Consider the following 22,500-nt stretch of genomic DNA (forward strand, 5'->3'; position numbering starts at 1 on the left):
GGGTGGCTTCGTGCAGAAGAAAAGAGCACGTGAATTGGAAAAGAAATGTCGTGACTTCCTTGGATTTTACCATTTCTTTTCCTATTTGTTGAGATTTGTGAAAGGGCAGAGGAGGGAGGGAGAGAAAAGCTTTGCGGGTCATTTTCAAACGGTTATTAATGTTTGTAGTGTTTAATTTTCCTGTTGCAAGGACGAAGCAGAGCTGGAGAGGAGATACATCTCGAAAATATATGCAACATTTTAATTTGTTAAGAGTAAAATACTGGAACGATGTTATTTGTCTCTGCAAACCTTCGGGACACGTTGAATGAATCAGAAACGCACAACGTCGCACGTTTAATGTCGTGACACGTTTGGGACGAAGTGAGAGAAAAGTACAATGACACTGAAACAACGTCAGGTAAAAAAAAAACGTCACTACATAAATAATCGACCTCGGTGGGCTTCCTTCCTCGCGTCACCCGACGAGGGTAAAAAACCAACGTTTACCTTCCACACAGGACATGAACAGAGGCCTCCTGTGTGAAGGAAGGCTGGAAACAAAGACGAAACGACAAGGAAGTGCTGTGAGAAAGAACACAAGTGGTCCGCTCAGACCTTCGTGATGGCGATGGCGCACGCTTGACCCCAAATCTCAATCAGCTGCTGTTGTCCGAACCTGTAGTCCCTCAGCAGCTCCGTCTCGATGGCCGCTGCCTCCCCTTTGCTGCCGGACACAGAAGGAGAGTGAAAACATCGTGTTAGCGAGACAGGAATTATTCATCATCAATAAAAACATCACCGACAGGCGTTCGAGGAGACGCTGTGTGACGGCAATCGGGTTGAGTTTGCCCCAAATGTAACCGTTGTTGTTGTTTTTCTCTTCTTTATTAATGCAGCTTTTATAGCGATGTGACAGCTTGTGGTTTTTCTGAACATTTGGGGGGGGAGAATCCCGTCATAAAGTTCGACTCGAAAGACTCTTTATGCGGCTCGGCCCCCCAAAAAAGTCTGCCGCGGTGGTTTCAAGCTCCGGTCGGGCTTGAACCCTCCACAGGGTCACGTTTGTCTTTTACAGGACACGCAAATTACACACAATGGAGCTAATGGTGTTAATGAAGCGCGCAGTGAAAACAGGTATTTACAACACATTTTATCGGTAATAGCTATTGCGTATATATATATATATTGTCGAAATTCCAATTGCGTTATTCTGACTGGTAGCAATTCCAATTATTAAAGACTACATTTTAATTTGTGTGTGTTATAATTCCAACGTGACTCCGATTAGTTGCAACTCTAGTGGACGAGACTCGATTCTCACCGAGTCACCGGTGCGCTAGCCAAGTCAACTACCCTTCGGTGTTGCGTGCGTCACATGACCAACTCGAATAAGGAGGCGGAGCCTGTGTTTTTTTGCAGGGATACAAGTTGGAGATGTTTTGGCCGACGCCCACTCAGGAGCCCAAAGTTTAAACTACTGCAGGAGCTAAAAGCAGCTTCAGTTTAGATGCTTTTTATTTGTAACTTCCTGTCGTGGCGAATGTGTCATGTTGTGCTGGATCGAAAACTAGAACTAATGCAAGATTTTTATTTTATTTTTTAAGGATCCTCATACTATGTTAAAAGCTCCCAGCAATTTTAGCTGTGCAACATTTCAGGCAGAACGAGACAAACACATTCATCACAAAAAGAACTTCCATCTCAAAACAAGCACATATTTAATAATAAACACGGGCAAGTCGAACTCAGCAAAAAGGCCAAATTCGGTATTAATACCTTCATATCAAAAACAAGACAAAAAAAGTATCATTATTTTTGTAGGAATACAGGCAGGTTCAGTATATCAATCATATAAAAATATATATAGATCAAATGTTGAACAAAAAATATTGAAAAAAGCTTTTAAATACATATTTGCTGATCTTATTTTATATGTACGAGCAGTTTTTATAAGTCGCTATACTCGTCTCGTCTCGTGTGTGTGTGTGTGTGTGTGTGTGTGTGTGTGTGTGTGTGTGTGGGGGGGGGGGGTTACAGCAGAGGGCAGAAGAACAGGTTGAATGGTAATTATCATGGCGTGTGATCCTGTTTCTTTGAGTCCATCCCTTTCACTCTACAGACACCTGGTGGTCGTCCGCAGTACTGCAGCAGCTCGTTAAGAACAAACTGGGTGATGAAATGTGTCTTCTTTAAACCCTCAGAAAGATGTGAGACGACTCGATTGTATATGTGTGTCTCACCTATTATTGATGACCATTGATCAGACTGTTCATGATATCATTGATCAGAGCAGATGAGAGGGATCGATGCACAACATCAATATTTAGTTTGTAATTACAAAGCCATGATGTGTTGATGAAGCCAGACACTGACATGTACATGCAGCCATCACATACAACGGATTCATAATATTACAGTGCGTGCATGTGTGTTTGTACATGTGTTTGTGTGCGTGTGTGTGTGTGTGTGTGTGTGTGTGTGTGGGGGGGGGGGGGATTTTAATTATGTCACACTGTGCAAAGCCATGATGTGTTGACAAAGCCAGACATGCAGCCATTACATACAACGGATTCATAATATTACAGTGTGTGCGTGCGTGTGTGTGCGTGCGTGTGTGTGTGTGTGAGTGTGTGTGAATCTGTAAAATAAAAGGTGCACACATGCATTAATTCCCTGTCTCTATTCTCTGTGTGATTCATGCCTTCGTGTGTTCATTTTCGGTTATTTTAATCGTAGCAGTGCTTGTGCGTGTGTGTGTGTGTGTGTGTGTGTGTGTGCGTGTGTGTGTGTGTGTGTGTGTGTGTGTGTGTGTGTGTGCGTGTGTGTGTGTGTGTGTGCGTGTGCACTCGTGTTTCAGCAAGCCGGTGTGTATCCAAGTGGGGTTTCTGGCATTTACCTGAGCCAGTGGAGCAGCAGCAGCTGTCACCCACAGCTCACCTCGGGGATGTTTCCTGAGTCACTGTGACGAGCTGATCTTTGTAAAGTTCAGCTCGGTCCGCCGGGTTCGCTCTGTGCTCCTCTGCACCGGAGCTCCTCGAGACTTTAATTGAATCAAATTGAATTCACGCGGGGACACAGAGTGTGTGTTTTTTTATGAATCTTTTATGTTCCATTTAAAAAGAAAAAAAGAAATGCAAATCCAAAGTGTGTAAAACAAACAAAGGATTATGCTGCGTGTTGTGTGCCAACCTTCTGCTGAACGGGGCACTTACTGCTGATCCTGAACGGGCCTGACGGAGCAAAGTGGTCCTGTGTGTGTGCGTGTGTGTGTGTGTGTGTGTGTGTGTGTGTGTGCGTGTGTGCGTGTGTGTGTGTGCGTGTGTGTGTGTGTGTGTGCAAGCATGTATAGAGGCAGCTAAAGAAAAAAAACAAGGTCTTATTAGCATTAGCTTGTGTTGCACCTGCAGCCAGCAGCCTCCCCCCTCTCCCCCAGGGTGTGTGTGTGTGTGTGTGCGTGTGCGTGTGCGTGTGTGTGTGTGTGTGTGTGCAAGCATGTATAGAGGAAGCTAAAGAAAAAAAACAAGGTCTTATTAGCATTAGCTTGTGTTGCACCTGCAGCCAGCAGCCTCCCCCCTCTCCCCCAGGGTGTGTGTGTGTGTGTGTGTGTGTGTGTGTGTGTGTGTGTGTGCTGCATGCGCCGTGCTCCTGCGGTGTGTTACCGTCGTTGTAGCGCTGCTCAACTGTGATCAGAACCCGCTTAATGAGTCTGTTTACCTCACATGAGATGAGAAGAAATGAAACTCTAATGGTCCCCGAAGGGAAATGAGGGCGCTGCGGTGAGCAGAGAGAGGAAGGCCGTACAGACATTTAAATAATAGATAAGGATCGCAAAAGAAAAATTACAAAGCAAATGTAAACGCGTGAATGAATCACGTTGTGGATGGAAATGCGACGAGTAAATACAAAATATTCTTCCTCAGCTCACGTTGTATGCAGAACATGTGACAACGTAGCGTACGGATACACTACAGTAAAGTAACACACACACACACACACACACACACACGTTGCTCAATCCCCCTTTAGTGTCAGCCAACGCAGCCCTCTTGAACAATGTGTTGCTGCACATCATCTGCACCGTGAAGCATCCACGTGTGGTACAACTAACATTGGCAGAACACATCCCCCCCCCCCCCCCTCTCGATTCGCCTAATTTACACCTTTTGCAGGTGCGATAAGTGTGATTAAAATAACCCGAAAGGGAAACATCGCAGTCCACATCTTTCCAACCCTCCCCGTCGATATGATCACAGGAGGTTTTCTATATTAGTTACGGTGCTCGTCTGTTCAAGAGCATGGTTATAATTAGTCAAATTACTGCCTGGGAGAGGACGGTCCACCACCCTTCCCCCCCCCCCGCCCCCCCCCCCCCCCCCCCCCCCCCCCCCCCCCCCCCCCCCCTCCATCGCTCCATCTAGTCCTCATTGACACTTCAGGCCTTTTACACACAAATGAAGTGCAGCATTACGAACATGTCGACGTGTCTTCTCTCCACTTCTAATCGGTGACGTTTACATAATCATTAACATCTATTTGGCCGTCCGTCCCGTTAAAGAGAACACAGGCGTGTTTGAGTAGCTCGGCACTCATTAATGAGCAGACGGTGGGATTGACCCCTCAGCATACGGAGATTGATGTGTTTTGCATTTTTTTTGGGACGAAGAGAAGAAGAGCAATATCTGTTCCTACCGCCACGGCCATATTAAAAGTGCAATCGGAGCTTCACCTCCTCTACCAAACACAGAAGATGGCGACAACCAACGGGGCCTTATTCATCTGGTGTCTTACTTTAATGGATAATAACTTATGAGGTATATGGTTCAAAATGAGGCCAAGCACCTTTTCATGGACGTCATGTTTTTAAAGCCACAATAGAAGCCCAAAGCCGACCGATGGAAATGTCTCTCGCTCCTGAAGCCGCTGGTAGAGAGGAGCGAGGGAGCAAGGGAACAAGGGAGCGAGGGAACAAGGAAACGTCGGTTTTATAACCGTCAATAAAGTCAATGTGTTAACTCACTGCACGAGAGGTCCTGGGACACGCACTCATAAATGATGAGCACGGGGAATATGACGTGTATCAGCTCTCAGTTAAAAGATGATTCCAAGTCTAACATGTCATCTTTGTAACCACGCATGCACAAACTGTTTATGGTGTCAAATGGTGATCGATGGGTTAACGTTGGCGTATCTTGTTTATTGCATCGCTGAATGATGATTCACTCCCCGGATCCGTCAACGCAGCAAAAGAAAGCTTTCCTATTGTGCGACGGACTCCCCCAACACACATTGTGGGCTCCCCCCTTTGTCACAATGTTTTAATTTTAGAACACGTTGGTCGTGTCTTTTCATGCTCTTAGGAACTGTTTTGTGTAAACAGCTGCTGGTTTAGTAAAAGCTTATGTTGAAGGTGAAAGATAGACGTATGGAGGAGGGCTGGATGAATCATATGTCTTTTCATTTGTTTCATATTAGTTTGTTTTTGATCTGTGAGTGTATTGTATTTTATTGGCTTATAAACGGTGTTGAAAACTAACCAACACTTTTTAAAGAAGAGTGGGTCACACGTAGATGAATAAAAGACGTCTCATTGAGCTGTTTGACCTGCATCACATCCTGACTAACTTTTCTGATTTGGCCTCATGGTTCCGTGTCTCTCCCTCCGTCTCTCATCCTCCGTCTCTCGTCCTCCGTCTCTCTCCCTCCGTCTCTCTCCCTCCGTGTCTCTCGTCCTCCGTCTCTCTCCCTCCATCTCTCTCCTTCCGTCTCTCTCCCTCCGTCTCTCGTCCTCCGTCTCTCGTCCTCCGTCTCTCTCCCTCCATCTCTCTCCCTCCGTGTCTCTCACTCCGTCTCTTTCCCTCCGTGTCTCTCCCTCCGTCTATCTCCCTCCGTGTCTCTCCCTCCGTCTCTCATCCTCCGTCTCTCTCCCTCCGTCTCTCTCCCTCCGTCTCTCTCCCTCCGTCTCTCTCCCTCCGTGTCTCTCTCCCTCCGTCTCTCGTCCTCCGTCTCTCTCCCTCCGTCTCTCTCCCTCCGTGTCTCTCCCTCCGTCTCTCGTCCTCCGTCTCTCGTCCTCCGTGTCTCTCCCTCCGTCTCTCTCCCTCCGTGTCTCTCGTCCTCCGTCTCTCGTCCTCCGTCTCTCTCCCTCCGTCTCTCTCCCTCCGTGTCTCTCCCTCCGTCTCTCGTCCTCCGTCTCTCGTCCTCCGTGTCTCTCCCTCCGTCTCTCTCCCTCCGTCTCTTGTCCTCCGTCTCTCATCCTCCGTCTCTCTCCCTCCGTCTCTCTCCCTCCGTGTCTCTCCCTCCGTCTCTCGTCCTCCGTCTCTCTCCCTCCGTCTCTCTCCCTCCGTGTCTCTCCCTCCGTCTCTCGTCCTCCGTCTCTCTCCCTCCGTCTCTCTCCCTCCGTGTCTCTCCCTCCGTGTCTCTCCCTCCGTCTCTCTCCCTCCGTGTCTCTCCCTCCGTGTCTCTCCCTCCGTCTCTCTCCCTCCGTGTCTCTCCCTCCGTGTCTCTCCCTCCGTGTCTCTCCCTCCGTCTCTCTCCCTCCGTGTCTCTCCCTCCGTCTCTCGTCCTCCGTCTCTCTCCCTCCGTCTCTCTCCCTCCGTGTCTCTCCCTCCGTGTCTCTCCCTCCGTCTCTCTCCCTCCGTGTCTCTCCCTCCGTGTCTCTCCCTCCGTGTCTCTCCCTCTGTCTCTCTCCCTCCGTGTCTCTCCCTCCATGTCTCTCCCTCCGTGTCTCTCCCTCCGTCTCTCTCCCTCCGTCTCTCTCCATCAACGCCAGCTCTGATGGAGGAGTGGCGACCAGAGTGGCGGCGAGCGGAGGCGGACGTGCCTCACCACGGTTTGATTTGATCTCTCCGTGTGCGTTTCTTTTGCTTTTCTTGACTCACAGATTTGTGTTTAGTAGACGACTGCAGAAGGTGAATGCATCTTTATACCACTACAAGAGCAGGTGAGGACCTATTATTAGATTATTATTAGGCCTCGCTTTCACCAGTGCCCTGGAGATAATCTCATTACGGACACTCGGCTGCGGCTAAAAGGTTTTGGTCATCATTGCAGGCATCACGCTGATAAACGGCCCTGCTCGCGTCCTTCGGGGGGGGGTCTCGCAGCTCGTACCGTGTCGCCTAATGATGGCTCCCCGGGCCGTTAGACGGGTGTCAGTCGGCTTTCCCTCGTGTACGTGTGCATGTGTGCGACTCATTTTATACGTGTCGTCTGAGGACATCTTTGATCATCAGTCACGACTTCCCGTCGTGCGCCGGCTAAGAGACGATGTAAAGGGGTGGAAAGCCAGGGGGGGTGGGGGGGGGGGGTGGGGGGGTGGGGGGACAGAGAAATGCAGATTGGTTCAAATCTAAATGTAGTTTAGAGAACAGAGACCTCTATTTGTTCTGTACAAGATGAAGAATGACGTGTAAAATGACTACGAGCAGATTGTTTTACATGATGCAATAATACCTCCAGCAAAGCGAGACAGAAAATGACGTCGCCGCACGAACAAACCGGTTCCCCCGCAGAAACCAACAGAAACCACGGCTGATGAACGATGTTGGAGGCGGACAGCAGACGGCGCCCGTAATGAGTAAACGAGTGGCGCTCTCTGGGTACGAATGGATGGCTGCGGATGCACAAACAGGACGATTTAGAATCGAAAGCATTTGTTTACGGTCTGTTTGTTTAAGATCTTCCCAATAACCGCAGATTGTAATTCTACAGTCACTATGTTACTATGACAACCTTCCATCACACCCCCCCCCCCCCCAATGTTCTATGATCCTGCACACAATATGTCAGACGTTGTACCCCAACATGACGCGATATGAAGCCGTGACCTCTCTTGACCTGAGTAGGACTCATCGCGAGGCGAGATGCCTATCGCGTTTCCCTGGGCATGATTCGATGATGGGAGGGGGGATGGGGGGGCGGGGAGGGGGGGTTCATCAACAGCCTCAGGTGGCAGGTAGGAGCTGGAGCCATGTGGTCCCCTTCTAACTGCCCGGCAACTCTTATCAAATCAGGATGGCATGATTCACTTTGTTTCAAGGCTCCATCGGCAATCATTTTTTAACTGGCTGTAAGAAGTAGTGTGTGTGTGTGTGTGTGTGTACGCGCGTGTGGGTGTGTGTGTGTGTGTGTGTCTGTCTACAGAAGCATCATTCTTTCAAATCAGGCTTAATCAGTTTAGCCGTCTGCTCATGTTCCTCATATCCGGTACGACGGGACAGAAATTCTTTAGATAATCACAACGAGTGGCTCCTGCGTTTTTGCTCTCACACACACACACACACACACACACACACACACACACACACACACACACACCACCACCACCACCACCACCATGCACCAGTGGAAAACAGGAACATGGATCTCATCGAGGCCTCAGGTGTTGGTGGTGTGCTCTTCTCTGCGTTACATTTCCTGTGAGTGTGAGCTAAAAATGTCCATCCATGAGTCAGGTCTACTTATCCCTTCTACATAAGTATCACCCACACACAGATGCACAAGACCCCCCCCCCCCCCACCCTTCCTCCCAGTTATCCAGAATATCCATTTATAACCTCTGCCTCTGCTTTAAACCCGGATCCTTCAGTCTGAGGCCGGGGGGCTTTCGGCAGCACTAAATGCGAGGCGTGTGTTGTCACTTCCGATTCCCTTTCCAGAGAGCCGGGGTCTCGTTCCAGGTACTGGAGGCAAGAGCAGAATGGCTAATGCAATATGTAAAGGCCGCCGGGCGTGTCAGACCGATGACCTATCCGTGTTACAAAGTGAGCTGAAGGGAGGGACAGAAAGATTTGTCCGACGGCGGATTTATTTGAATTAGTCTAAAAATAATAATATATAATATATATATTTATAAATATATATATTAAAAAAAAATATATATATATATAAATAATATATATATGTATATATAAATATATATATGTATATAAAAAAAGAAATATTATATATATATAATATATTTACTATATATACAGTATATATATTCAAATAAATATATATTTTAATATATATATAGTATATATATATATATATATACCACATATATATTAAAATATATATATTTTTTAATTTATTGATGCTGAGTGTGATGCAGGACGTCACGTCACGTCCTGCGTCACACTCAGCATCAATAAATGTCCACATCTGTCTCCGTAATACTCATGTTTGCTTTTCATATCAATATTTTTTTGTAAAGCATATCGTTCTTCGCAGGCAGCAGCTGATGGTTCAACTGAAAGGTGACCTCATTTCTCTTCCCCAGTGCGCCCCGTATGGACAGCCCCGGCGCCATAGCAACAACTCCTCAGAGTCTCACAAGAAGAAGAGAGAAGAAAAAGCATCCGAATGCTCCTTTATATACAACTCATTCAGTCATTATATTTAATCAATTAAAGTCAGTCTGTATATATTTTGTAAAATACATCAACCACACAATATCGATATCAAACTATTTGGTCAAACATATAAATTAAAGGGCAGTGTCCATAGCCATCACGATAATGGTGGAACGATGGGTCTTAAATTCGTGCGACACCAGTTAAGTGAAGCAGAAAGAAATAAGTGATATTGAAGAGGAAACTCTCCTGCCTTTGTCTCTCTGTAGAGATGTGATTACAAGTGAGACTTGAGCAAAAAGGGCCGCTGTGTCTACACCGTCACGGCAAGACGAGGACAATAAGTGACCGGACAAGAGGAGCGGAGGAGGAGAGAGCGACGGGAGATAGTGACAGCCAATCAGCGGCGGTGATCTGTCATTACGAGGGCCGACGTGGACCGGGGATGGAGAGAGCGCCACCGAGGAGGGATGGAAAATCACCCCCCCCCCCTCCCTCCAGCTTTTACACCCATTTGGCTCCAGATGTCACGGTTGAAAAGTTACATGACCCGGAAAAAAAAAGGACTCAGAATACACTGACATGCATTTAACATGCTACAAAAAGAGATGCGAAGATAACTCCGGGATGTGTTCGTCAATGACAAAAGGGAGTCGTGGCCCAAAATATTAAATATTAAAGGTATTGTGACGGGTAGGCTTCAAAGCTTCAGTGAGAAAATAATCAATAATACTCTCAGCTCGGTTGCAGCCTCTCTCTCTCTCTCTCTCTCTCTCTCTCACACACACACACACACACACACACACACACACACACACACACACACACACACACCTGGCGAGAAAGGAAGAAGCGGAGATGGAGGACGAGAACCTTCTTTATCTCTTCGTAAGTCAGCAGGAGAAAGTCACCTCGGTCGGATAAACCAAACCTTTTTCTGCAGACACCTGGCCACCATGAGATAACAACGCCCCCCCCCCCTCCTCCTCCTCCCCGATGAAGGACTTTCTCATTGTTTTCTGCAGTGCATTGTTATTAAAGCTTATCGGTTATTGTTATTGTTATTAAAGCTTATCGGTCACAAGAGAGAGCTACCAGAGATGCAATTAGAAGGTATTCTGGTAATGTATTAAGACGAGTCATGCAGGTTATTATCTATTTTGCTGTAGCTAATGAGGATCCTAATACTCTCTTTAATATGGCCTCACACACACACACACACACACACACAGAGATGTTTTGCACGGTGACTCGACAGCACGATTTATTCGGAGGATGATATATATATATTTTTTTATCACGACACCACTGTTTGGTCACAAACAGATGAAAGTAATCAATATGTTTTATATTGTTAAGGGATCACATGACATACTGAGTTGCTTGTCGTGATACACCCATCAGCCGTCCTCAGCTCTGCGGCCTTTGAGCCGTCTTTCGGGCTACTTTGGGCTCCACTAAACACGCTGCGCCTTCCCAGCAGCCACCGCTGTCTTGATGGGAAGTATGGGAGGAGCTGGGTTGAACACAGCGGAGCATTTAAAGAGACACATGTTTGCCTCAGGAGTTAGGGGGGGGGGGGGGGGGGCGGGGGGGGGGGGGGGGGGGGGGGGCATTGGACCAACATGCAGCCAGGTGGCCAGAAACTGGACCCCACATGAATGCTAATGGGGCTGCCTGCTGCATGTGCTGCCTTCAAGTAGCAAACAAAACAAACAGTCGTCGCGGGTTTAAGAACAACAACAACAACAAAAAGCAATTACCGTCTGTTTCGCTTTTTTTTTTTAGAAGAGTTTTCAGGAGAATTCTCTTAGGCGGAAAATCCGATTTCACTTTTATACTTTGAGAAAGTCTGAGCTGAACCACTCGGGGGGAAGAAAAAACAATATTGTGATCAACCAGAACTCTTAAATCAATTCAGTGGACGCAGGATAAGCAGATAGTCATTTGATGTCAAACAGAGGACGCAAAGAGGGAACCGCGAGGGGGCTGACGTCATTCTGTCACTGCTTGCTGATTGGCGGTTGTGCATGTGATGAAATAAGAGCCCGAACACGCTTCTGCAATGTACGAGGAACATCTGGCGAGACCTCTCACAGAAGTGTCTTCGAGAGAAGGATGAACGTTCGGGTTCAGAGTTCAGCAGAAGATTTTTTTTTTTTAAATAAAACCGGCGCGCAAGGTCATTTCATTCATTCGTTTTTATTTATTCTTTGAGCAAGTGTCCCCATTCCATCAGGAGGGGCACGGGGGGGCCTCGTCTCCGTTGGATACCAAAGACTAATCTTCATCCTGCGTCCACTTTTTTGTACGTCTCTATCTTGTAGCACCGCCAATAAAAAGGAAAGACAGGTGAGTCCTCGAGGGGGAAAACAGGGGAGGAGAAAGAAAGGAAATGATGAAAAGGCTCCCGCATATATTACATTTCTCTCTTTCTACCCAATCATCCGTTTGAGAGTGGTGTGAGCGTGTGTGTGTGTGTGTGTGCGTGTATTGGCCATATGTGAATGTGTGTGATCCCGTCTCTCCTGGCACATTTCGCTTCCACTCCGACTATGAAGACGGTTTCACGAGGAGAAAAGGCAGGTGGGTGGATTCAAAGGCAATTAGATACAGAAACACACGCAGCCGGGAGCGTATTGATGAGAAAGTACAGAAAGAACCCGAACCCGACAACATCCTCACACACACACACACACACACACACACACACATGCACACAGGCGGTGTATTATTGATGAGCACAGCAGTAGGGGGGGGGGAACCATGAGAGGGACCAGAGAGCCATCACATCGAAACTGGCATTCGGGCCGACCTTTCGCAACAATGATGATGAGCGAGTTGATGAACAAGGCGGAGGAGGAGCGAGAGAGCAGGTGTTACGACGTGGACATCTGGTGTGTTGAAGTCAAAGACTTAACTCCTCCACGGCGCCAACAAGAGACTGAAGCGAGTAAATCACGCAAACGCCAAAAAGGCTTCTTGCAGTCAAGTGCCGGCCCCCCCTGCGGCCCCCCCCCCCCCTGCTGCGTTACCGGCGAGCACTCTCGTTGCACATGTATCGACCTCGTGACTTCAGACGCGATGCTCAGGCTTTGTCCCGGCTACAGGCCCGCAGTAACCCGCGGCGACCAGTGGCTTTCTGCTGCATGTAATGTGTGCACATGTGGCATTTCCCATACGTTAGGAACATAAAATCACACCAGCTGTGCAGCCCGGGGAGGCCTGAAGGGGGAAGTGTACCGTGGATGGTTGGGTTTCCCTGTGTGTGTGTGTGTGTGTGTGTGTGTGTGTGTGTGTGTGTGTGTGTGTGTGTGTGTGCGTGATTCACCTCTCTCTAAAATGATTAGGGGGTGAAAGAGCAACAGCAGCAGGAGGAGAAGGAGGTGCTGATGTGTAAGAGGCACACCACAGAGGTGTGATGTGAAGGACAGGCCGTCACGCAAAGCCTGTTTCTGTCACTGCTTACACACACACACACACACACACACACACACACAGTCATATCGTATCAGTACAGCCAACTGGCAGCTATTAGACACGCACATTCAGCCATTAGTTTATATTCATAGATTGTCATTCGTGTCACTGCAGCATACAAAAAGACGAAGGCTTTGAACATCACGGACGCCTTTTACTGCTGTTCGGTTATTTAATCGTGAAGAATGTGAAGAATGTGCAATGCAGTAACCTTTTCATACTTAATTATATTACAGGACTTAAATATAGCACCGCCCCACGGTCACAACTGGTCAAGGCAATTATGCACAGTGACCCCGTAGTATTCGGAGTATTCGCATGCATAACTAAATCATCGGTCATTATTAAATCTCCTCAACGCTGTTTAATCTCATTACCTCGACCTTCAATGTGCTGTGGAGGGGAATTTAATTGACAGGGGAACTTAATTTAACTGCTACGGCAATTATTTGTATTTCTTTTAACTATCTTTCTTCCTCTCGTATCCATTCTTATCTATATATATATATATGTTCAATCATATACACTTGTTAGCTAACCCTTTGAGTCATTATTTGTCTGAATCAAAATAAAAGTAAAGAGCTGTAGAATCGTAGGAGTTGAGCCAAACAGCTGATTCAGGTGCAAACACTGGCAGGAGGTCTGCAAATCAGTGTTGGAGTGGGTGGAAATGCACGAGTGTTAATGTACACAGTGTGTGGCCTGTTTGAGCGCGCTGGGTGCAGGCTGGGTGCAGGCTGGGTGCAGGCTGGGTGCAGGCTGGGTGCAGGCTGGGTGCAGGCTGTCCAGGCATCACAGTCGGACTGCAGCCGAAAGGATGAAGCACACTCGATGGCTGCAGTTTGGCCTTTGCAGGTGTTTGGCCCTTACCACCCCACCTCACCCCCCCAACCCCCCCCCCCACCCCACACACACACCCCACCCCACCCCCCTCCCGAGCCTGGCCACCCTACGGAGGAAACTCATCTCCTTACTCTATCTCTAAGGCTGAGCCCGCCCCCCTACGGAGGAAACTCATCTCCTTACTCTATCTCTAAGGCTGAGCCCGACCCCCTAAGAAGGAAACTCATCTCCTTACTCTATCTCTAAGGCTGAGCCCGACCCCCTAAGAAGGAAACTCATCTCCTTACTCTATCTCTAAGGCTGAGCCCGCCCCCCTAAGAAGGAAACTCATCTCCTTACTCTATCTCTAAGGCTGAGCCCGCCCCCCTACGGAGAAAAACTAATTTCGGCCGCATGTATCCGTGACCTTGTTCTTTGGGTCACGAGCCACAGTTCGTGACCATAGGTGAGGGTCAGAACGTAGACCGGCTCAGCTCCCTCTTCACCAAGAAGGTCCGGTTTTTTGATAATCAACACGTGAGCAAAACTACTATGAAGCTAATTCAATTTGTTTAATTTTTGTTCCTCGCCGAGTATTATCTTGACTTTCGGGGTTCCAACTTTAATTCCTACGTGGTAAACAACAGCAGAGAGCGATATAAAAGAGCAGACATTTACATCATCAGAATTCAACCGAACAGAAGTGCAATCAGGACGCAGCGGGGCGAGACAACAAACCGAATTGCTGAACATGGGGAAAGCCTCCCTGGCTTCAAAACCCGTGGCGCACGCTCTCAAAAGGCCGACAACAAACGCACACATGAATAAACAGTCGGCGACACAACACCAAAGGACAGACACACAATGTTCCTTTCTTAAATTCACGAGGACACGAATGCATTTACAGACTTTACAGAGCAAATCAAATATTTCACAGTCAGTTTTGGAGGTCTCTCTCTCTCTCTCTCTCTCTCTCTCTCTCTTTCAGCCAATTAAATATGGCCTCCAATCATGCACTACTAGAAGTGCTGAACAGAAAGAATGTGAAGATTATTAACGTTATCTCAAACGCACTCAGAAATATTATTATTAAAATATGTATTATATCAAATAAGTTATAAAAAATATGTTCTATAACCTACAGATTAATTTTGAGTGTCGGACAGACTGTTGTTCTAGAGTAAAGGGAGGAAGATAAACCGGCGTAATCAGGCGTAAAAGAAATTGCTGCTTTTTTAAAAGGCCGCAGACAAAAGAAATAACGATAAAATAGCAACAAAATACATTCACGAATCAACGGGATCGACAAAAATATTAACGGCACGGGTCCACAAACAAAAACAATCCCAACGCATTTAAGTTTACAGCTATAATCGGCTGATGTAACATAGTTGAAAAGGTTCAAGTTAAATCCCGTTAAATGGGGAAACTACGCCACCTGTTGGTGTGAATATGTACTTGCGCTGAATAACAGACGCAAAGGACCCTGGGTAATCCTCAGAGCAACGGAGGATTCACACATAGGTAACTTGCCTATGAATGTCTGTGGACAATATAGTGTTAGCTAATTGGGATGGTACATAAAAGTTGAGCTGGCTTTATTTAAGTCCCTATTTATTTGTTTTATTTATTTTACCTGTATTTTAGCTATTCTTATTTATTTATTTTTAGCTTTTAGGATGTTTTAATTATGTGAAGTGTCTTTGAGTATTATGAAAAGCGCTATATAAATTAAATGCATTATTATTATTATTTGTTTGTATAGTAATTGTCTTGTATTATATTCTTGTATTATATTAAAGTATGTTGTTCTGTTGAGTGTATTAATGTTTTAAACATGCAGATGGAATATGTTATGTATCTACATGTTTATTTGGTTATACAATTGTTATTAGGAAATGAATAATACGTTAAACAGTCAAGTGTGAGGACTCTGTATGTAACTGTATATTTTGGATTATACTGTATATATTTATCTTGTATTTCTCCTCATACATTTAAGAGAGAGACAGTGAGACATTTCATAGAGGTTACACTGGCACAACCCCAAAAAACCCCAAAATGATAACGAGGCGGCGAGAACCGACACAGCGGGCGGTCCCAGAAGAGAACGCAACTAGAACCTTTTGTGTGCACGACGGGATCGGAGCGCAGAGGTTCTCTCACACAGAACCGAGTCAACAATAAACGTCACCTCGCATGTCTGAGCCAGCCGGCAAACATCCCCTCGCACCGCGGTGCAGCTGGGGTTGGTTTCTATGGCAACTGGCACACAGCTAATGTGAGTAACAAGTGGTAACAGCTGACAGAAAAGTGAGAGCCGAGACACCCCCCCGACCACCCAACTCTCGAGCTCATTACACGTTCTCTTTCCTCGCCCACTCATGTATTAGTTTCCCATCTCTTCCCTTCTCCGTCTCTCCACATTCATTTATATTCTCCAGTAGAGACGACATGAGCTGCTAGTGGGCATCACGCCATGAGAACACTTTCCTCTCTACTCGTATTCCTCAGAATAGCTCCGATCGCTGTCAGCAAGTCGCCCACAAGGGGTTGAGAGTGTGTGGGGGGGGGGACAGGGACCCTGACTTCAAGTCACGATTTTTTATTTTTATTTTATATTGCTGTACAGACTTACTGAACTTTTCCAAGGACAGCTGTGTCCCGTCCGTCCGTCCGCCCCCCCCCCAGAAATTTACAGGATTACAGCAGCAAACAAGACATAGTAGGAAACAGGTGCATTGGGTGGGCTGGGTAACAGGTGCATTGGGCGGGCTGGGTAACAGGTGCATTGGGTGGGCTGGGTAACAGGTGCATTGGCTGGGTAACAGGTGCATTGGGTGGGCTGGGTAACAGGTGCATTGGGCGGGCTGGGTAACAGGTGCATTGGGCGGGCTGGGTAACAGGTGCATTGGGTGGGTAACAGGTGCATTGGGTGGGCTGGGTAACAGGTGTATTGGGCGGGCTGGATAACAGGTGCATTGGGTGGGTAACAGGTGCATTGGGTGGGCTGGGTAACAGGTGTATTGGGTGGGCAGGGTAACAGGTGGCTAAAACAGGCCGGGCGCACTGAGAATTGCAGCTATGATGACGAGGACTGACTGGAACGTCAGATACGTTATTGACCGTCAGGTAAGATAGAAACCGTGCGATGCCGTGACGCTGACGGATTGGTGGCAAATGTGAGTGAGCGCGAGTCAGATGGAGACGAAAACGGTCTCTTTAACTCGTGGAGTCTCCTCGTGGTTTATTTCAAGGACTCAAGGAAGGAGATGGTTGTCGTGGCGATACCAGATGCAAGTGTGGGAATCTTCATCTTCCTGAGTGACTATTCTACCAACGCTCTCTTGATGAGATCAAATGCCTGCACGGGCACATGTGCACACAGCTCTGCCCGGGCTTCAGGAGAAACGTATAATAATACACGTCTCACATCATGCCTCCCTTGAAATCAATAATGAAAACAAGTTTGCAGCTCATGCCGGATAATAGGGCACTAACGCCTTTTCCAGAGAAAATTAAGATTCTTTTTTTTTCTTTAAACTGCCCAATAAATCATCTGATTTGTCTCTTCATTTGCGTGTAATAAAGACTGTGATGATGTCTGGAAGAGAGTTTGAATGACAAGATCGCGTTGAAATCCGACCCTTATTGTTGTGAAGGGAACAGAAGAGCGAAGGGCGACAGTCGCAGCAGTCACAATACCTTTTTTAATATTTGTTTTTATTTCAAACCCCACCGCACACACACACACACTCCTATAATACACACTCCTATAATCCCTCTCTCTCTTTCAGCTTTCTAAATATCCAACAAACGCTCACACAGAATGGCAATGCATCCTGTCAACACACATTAAAGCCTGTATAAATATCATCATTTCATAAAAAACGTAGATATATATATATATATATATATATATATATATATATATATATATATATATATATATATATATATGTATGTAATATACCATTTATACCGTATACAACGGGTTAAGATAATGATGGATTCTTTTGGATTCCAAACATTTTAATTCCAGTAATATTTTGAAAATACTTAAAAGAAAACGGGTTTTGAAACATGAATCTTTATTTTTTTTAGGATCACATTTTTCTATTGTCCAATCGAAACAAAAACAAAAAGGAACACAATGTGTAGCACTGCAGGTAGTAATGCAACGTGCGAGTGCTCTAGGCTTGCATTCTTTCTCGTGGCCACCAGGGGGCGACTCCTCGGGTTGCATATATGATTGTATAGACGTCTAAGAGAAAATGACTCTTTTGGTTTATTCTCTCAAACAACATCGCAAACATGAGATTATGGTCTCAATTGCTAGTTGCAAGTCTTCATCAATAGTGACTACGTCCACTTCTTATATATGTTCAGAGGTTTATTGGTCGAATAACTGGAAAACAGACTGTGAATCATGACGAGTACACACATGCACATACAATTCGTAGCAAATCACATAATTTACCCACGCACAATGTGTGTAATTGTGCATTTGAAACCCAAATAAGAATTAAAAGTAAAATATCATAAAATGATAATGATAGTTAATGAATGTGGCTAAAAGGACCAAAATCCACAGTTTACAATCAAGCAACCGCCCTGGTAAGTGTGCATAAGGACAAATAACCAATGCAGACATTTATTATATGCTTAGATATGTCTAATCATACAGAAAAGGGGTTTCTCTTATTAAAGCTCACGGCACTTTTCAACTTGAAGGCACGCTCTCGGAGAGGAAAAAGTGCAGACTAGGGTCATTTAAATGTTGCATCAGTGATGGTGTTCAAACCAGGCTTATAATGACCGACACAGTTCCTCACGCAAAAAACTAAAAGTTATGGTCTGCCTCTCGGCGGACGAGGGAGTCAGATGACATCGGTTCAGTTGGAGTTCAGGTCGTGCTCTCCCCCGAGTGTATTATAACGTAAGAGTTTAATATGTTTTAGTAAGCCCGGTGTGACGGGAGTCACACCACAGCGGCTCAGTCCACAATTAGAAACCTAGGTTCCTATAAGCCGTCTAGGTTTTTGGTTTCTTTGGCTGGCTCGCCAAATTTATTCTCCAGCTTCAGGTCATCCAAACTTGCTTCTTTACTTCTATTTTCAGCCTCTCCTCACTCGTCGCCCAGGGTTACCGTCATAGCAGGCGGCGGTCGCACTGATTGGCTGTTAGCGCCCCGATCAGACTCACACATTCGGCCATCGGAGAATGTAAGTGAGAGAATCTCTGGAGAACCAGCAGTACCGGTCTTCTAACCTGCTCTCGTGCTCTCACACACACACACTGTGTTCGACTGAGGGTCTTGTGCAATGACCTCTCTGACCTATAAGTCACTTAGCAACATCACTACGGCAACCTTTGACTGTTGCTAGGCAAGCACAGGTGATCGAGATGAGCTAATTAGTGCCGGTGGACACACAGACATTCAGGACTCGGACATGTTCCAACAAAAGACCTTTTCCCATCATAACCTCTCTTTATATAGTAAACTCTCTCTCCCCCACCCCTTCAAAATAAAAGTACTAGAGTAACTGTATCTTAACAGGAAGTTCAGGATACATCCTTGTCATGGAATAACCTCCCTGTGCATCAGATTCTCTCTCTCTCTCCCCCCCTTTACCCTTCCTCTTCAAAATAAAAGCCCCATAGAGTAATTGTATCTTAACAGGCAGCTTCTTTTTCAAAATAAAAGACCCCAACTCTCACCGTCTGTTAATGTTCTTTATTAACCTTTATATTTTAATTTTATTTTTAAATGCACCTTAAACGTACACACAAGGTGAAAACGGAAACTTCTGAAAAGTGAAATGGAAATGTTTGGAATTTAAAAAAACTTTGGATTCACTTTTTAATGATCTTTTTTTTCACTAATTCTTTTGTTTAATAGTGACGGGTGATTTCGTCTGGGTGTCATTAATGAATTACAGAAAAGAACGCAAATCACCTGTAATATTAAAAATGACATAAATATAAAGTGAAAAGATCCCATTCAAGCAGCATAATAGTTTAATTAACATGAGTTAATTGAGGCATACTGTGAACCTGTCAGAGGAAATAATGGTCTTGCTCCAATAATACCCCGGTGCTGAGTCAAATGAAAGCCCCTGTCTTTACTAAGAGACCTGAAAGTAGAAACTCAAAATCAGCTTCCACATGAAGCACAAAGCACTCCATGTGTTCACAATTCAACACATAAGAGTGTCGACTGACTGGGATTCCTGCATTGCAGAGCGAGGGCTTTTATTTTGATAGGCAAAGATCTGCGTCTGGCATCCGTAACCTTTTCTTTCAGCACTCTGTACGTACAAATGTGTGTATTTGTGTATTTGATGACATCTTTTTTTTTTGCAGTGAGCTTCTCAACAGACAGGCTTTGAACTGCCACTCAAGAGAACACACCGGCGCTCCCTTCACTCCCGTCAAATCAATCTCACGCACACGCTCACGTAGCCGCCTCGCTCACATTCACACGTGAAGTGTTGCGGTTGTTTTTTCTTGACTCCCGAGTCGGTCGTTCTCGCTGCCTTAATTACACCTTGTGCTTTAATGACGTCGGTGATTGTGTAATAACACATGAGCCCTGTTTCTCTGTGAGACGGAGAGTCGAGGTGAGGAGGGAAGGAACGTGAGGATGGAGAGGACGGGGATGTTGTTCAAGGACAGGACGTGTAGAGCAGACTCTTATTTTGGTAACGTGTGAGAAAGTAACCATTAAAAATCAAACGCGTCCTCTTCCTTTGGTCGCGTCATCATTATCGGTGAAGGAGGAACTGATTAGAGTCCAGCTTGTTCCTGTATGCTTTACAATAACTAACACACACACACACACACACACACACACACACACACACACACACACACACACACACACACATTTAAAGAAACACAGCGCAGGTGGAAGGTTGTGTAAAGGAGACATAAATGTGTTTAAATAATTTACATATTCTGACCCAAGAGAACAAATGATAGTAATTACCTCTCCGAATGAAGGAGTCAGAGGTGGTTTCTCTCTCTTTATCACAGCCTCTATTCATTAATACATGTTCATGCACACGCACACACACACACACGGTAATGTCAAACTACAGGAAGTGTTTGACCTTTCCACACGGCTCGAATCTCCCCTCAAGCCGACTTGACATGAAGCAAAAACTAGTCTGGAGTTGATATATCTGTGGTGTGCAAATGATTAAATTGAAGGCACTGTGAGGAAATATATTGTTTTGCTCCCCCGTGTCCCTCAATAACAATTTTTTTTTTTTTTTTAATCCTTCAAATGATCCACAATGTGGACATAATGACACAGTCTTGGCTCAGCCTTCCTCCAAACGTCTCTCTTGTGTTATTCATTAACAACGGCTGCTGCCTGGAGACTACTTCAAACCGGAATGAACCGGGTTTCTGGTCCGGGCAGATTGAAGCAGAGTCAGGTGAGAGAGAGCCCCAAACCTCCGAGATTCATTTCATGAGCCGGATACACGTAGAAACAATACAGTGCATGCTCAAAAAAAACTCAATAAATACATAGGTTTATAAAAAGGAATAGGCAGAAGAACACATGTCATGTCCTAGACTGAACTTTGTCATTTTTGTTTTAACATTCGGCCTCACAGCCGTAAAACCCTAAAAAGTGAGATAATCGACCTCCGACCTCGAGCTCGCGGTGACCGAATCGTTTCGTGTGAATGCATTTGGGGCAATTCGGGTGCTTCTTTAATTCTGTTAGCTCACACTTAGCAGCCAAAAAAGAAAGCACTCATGTCATTCTTATGAAGCAACGATCAGCTCTCGTGATTCATGTGAAACCGAGCCTCCGATTCCCAGACGTGGCGCATTGAGAACTCTCACAGCTAATCTGATGGAAGAAGAAAAATGATGTCTGAACAGTGCACTGGTAGCCAATCATCTCCCCCCCTCCACATCTCCACTTCCCCCCCCCAATCATTACATTTGGCCTATAAATAAATGCCAGAGCTGTCACGGCCAAATGGAGCTACCAACATGGGAGCTGGTGGCAGGGGAGCTGAAGAGGGAGGGAGGCGAGCCCAAAGAATAACGATAAGTCCATTACGTCGTCGCCGAGGGAGAGCCGGGGGAGGGGAGGGGGGGGGGGGGGGGGGGAGTCAGACAGCTCGTCAGCTCGACAGCTCGACTCAGACAGACAGGTGGGCAGACCGGCTAACGGGAGGAAATGTTCTCAGGTGTGGTGGACAGAAGGGCAAAGGTGAGGAGGAGGAAGAGGAAGAGGAGGAGGAATTGCTTTGATTCAAACCGATGTGACAACTTGTGCCGGCAGAGGACAAATGCCACTAAATGCAGTTTCTAAATTCAAAAGGTTCCTTTGAACGCCGGCTTTTATACAAATATATATGTATACAAATATTATTTAAAGTTCTCTCCTGCTGGTTGGAGGATGTTAATTTGCTGTTGATTGACAGTAGAAAAAACAAACAGAACAACTAGTGACGTTAGAATTAGAGGTCTATCCAAGCATTTGATCCAAATGAGTCCAAATAAATGGTACGAGCCCAACATTTGCTTGCTCCACAACACCTTTGTGTTGACGTGTGGGTCAACGCGGTCACATTTCTACAGGTGCATTGTGGGTAGTTTCTTTATTGTGTTGGTTCTGCAGACAAAGCAGCGGTGAGCAAAAACCGAGCCGCGCTTGGAACGAATCGCTATCTTTCGCTGTCGCTGCCGCCGTCACGCTAAAACCGCACGAGTCACGTGTCGGGGGTCTTCATGCATTAACTTGAGAGCTTTGTGCATATTAATATATATATATATATATATATATATATATATAGATATGAGAATACCAGATCTCAGTGTCTCCGAGCTAATGCCGTTATCTCCTGTGGATGCT

At 45.9% G+C, this 22,500-nt stretch overlaps 1 protein-coding gene across 1 annotated transcript in view; it reads right to left on the reverse strand.

The window, feature by feature from the left end:
* yjefn3 (YjeF N-terminal domain containing 3) overlaps positions 1–22,500 on the reverse strand; it is a 34,809-nt gene that overhangs the window by 9,743 nt on the left and 2,566 nt on the right. The window contains exon 2 of the mRNA XM_034531079.1: positions 598–706. Coding sequence (XP_034386970.1) covers positions 598–706 — 109 coding nt within the window. The remainder of the gene's footprint in view (positions 1–597; positions 707–22,500) is intronic.

Source organism: Cyclopterus lumpus, chromosome 4 (assembly GCF_009769545.1).
Source record: "Cyclopterus lumpus isolate fCycLum1 chromosome 4, fCycLum1.pri, whole genome shotgun sequence".
Classification (NCBI taxonomy): domain Eukaryota; kingdom Metazoa; phylum Chordata; class Actinopteri; order Perciformes; family Cyclopteridae; genus Cyclopterus; species Cyclopterus lumpus.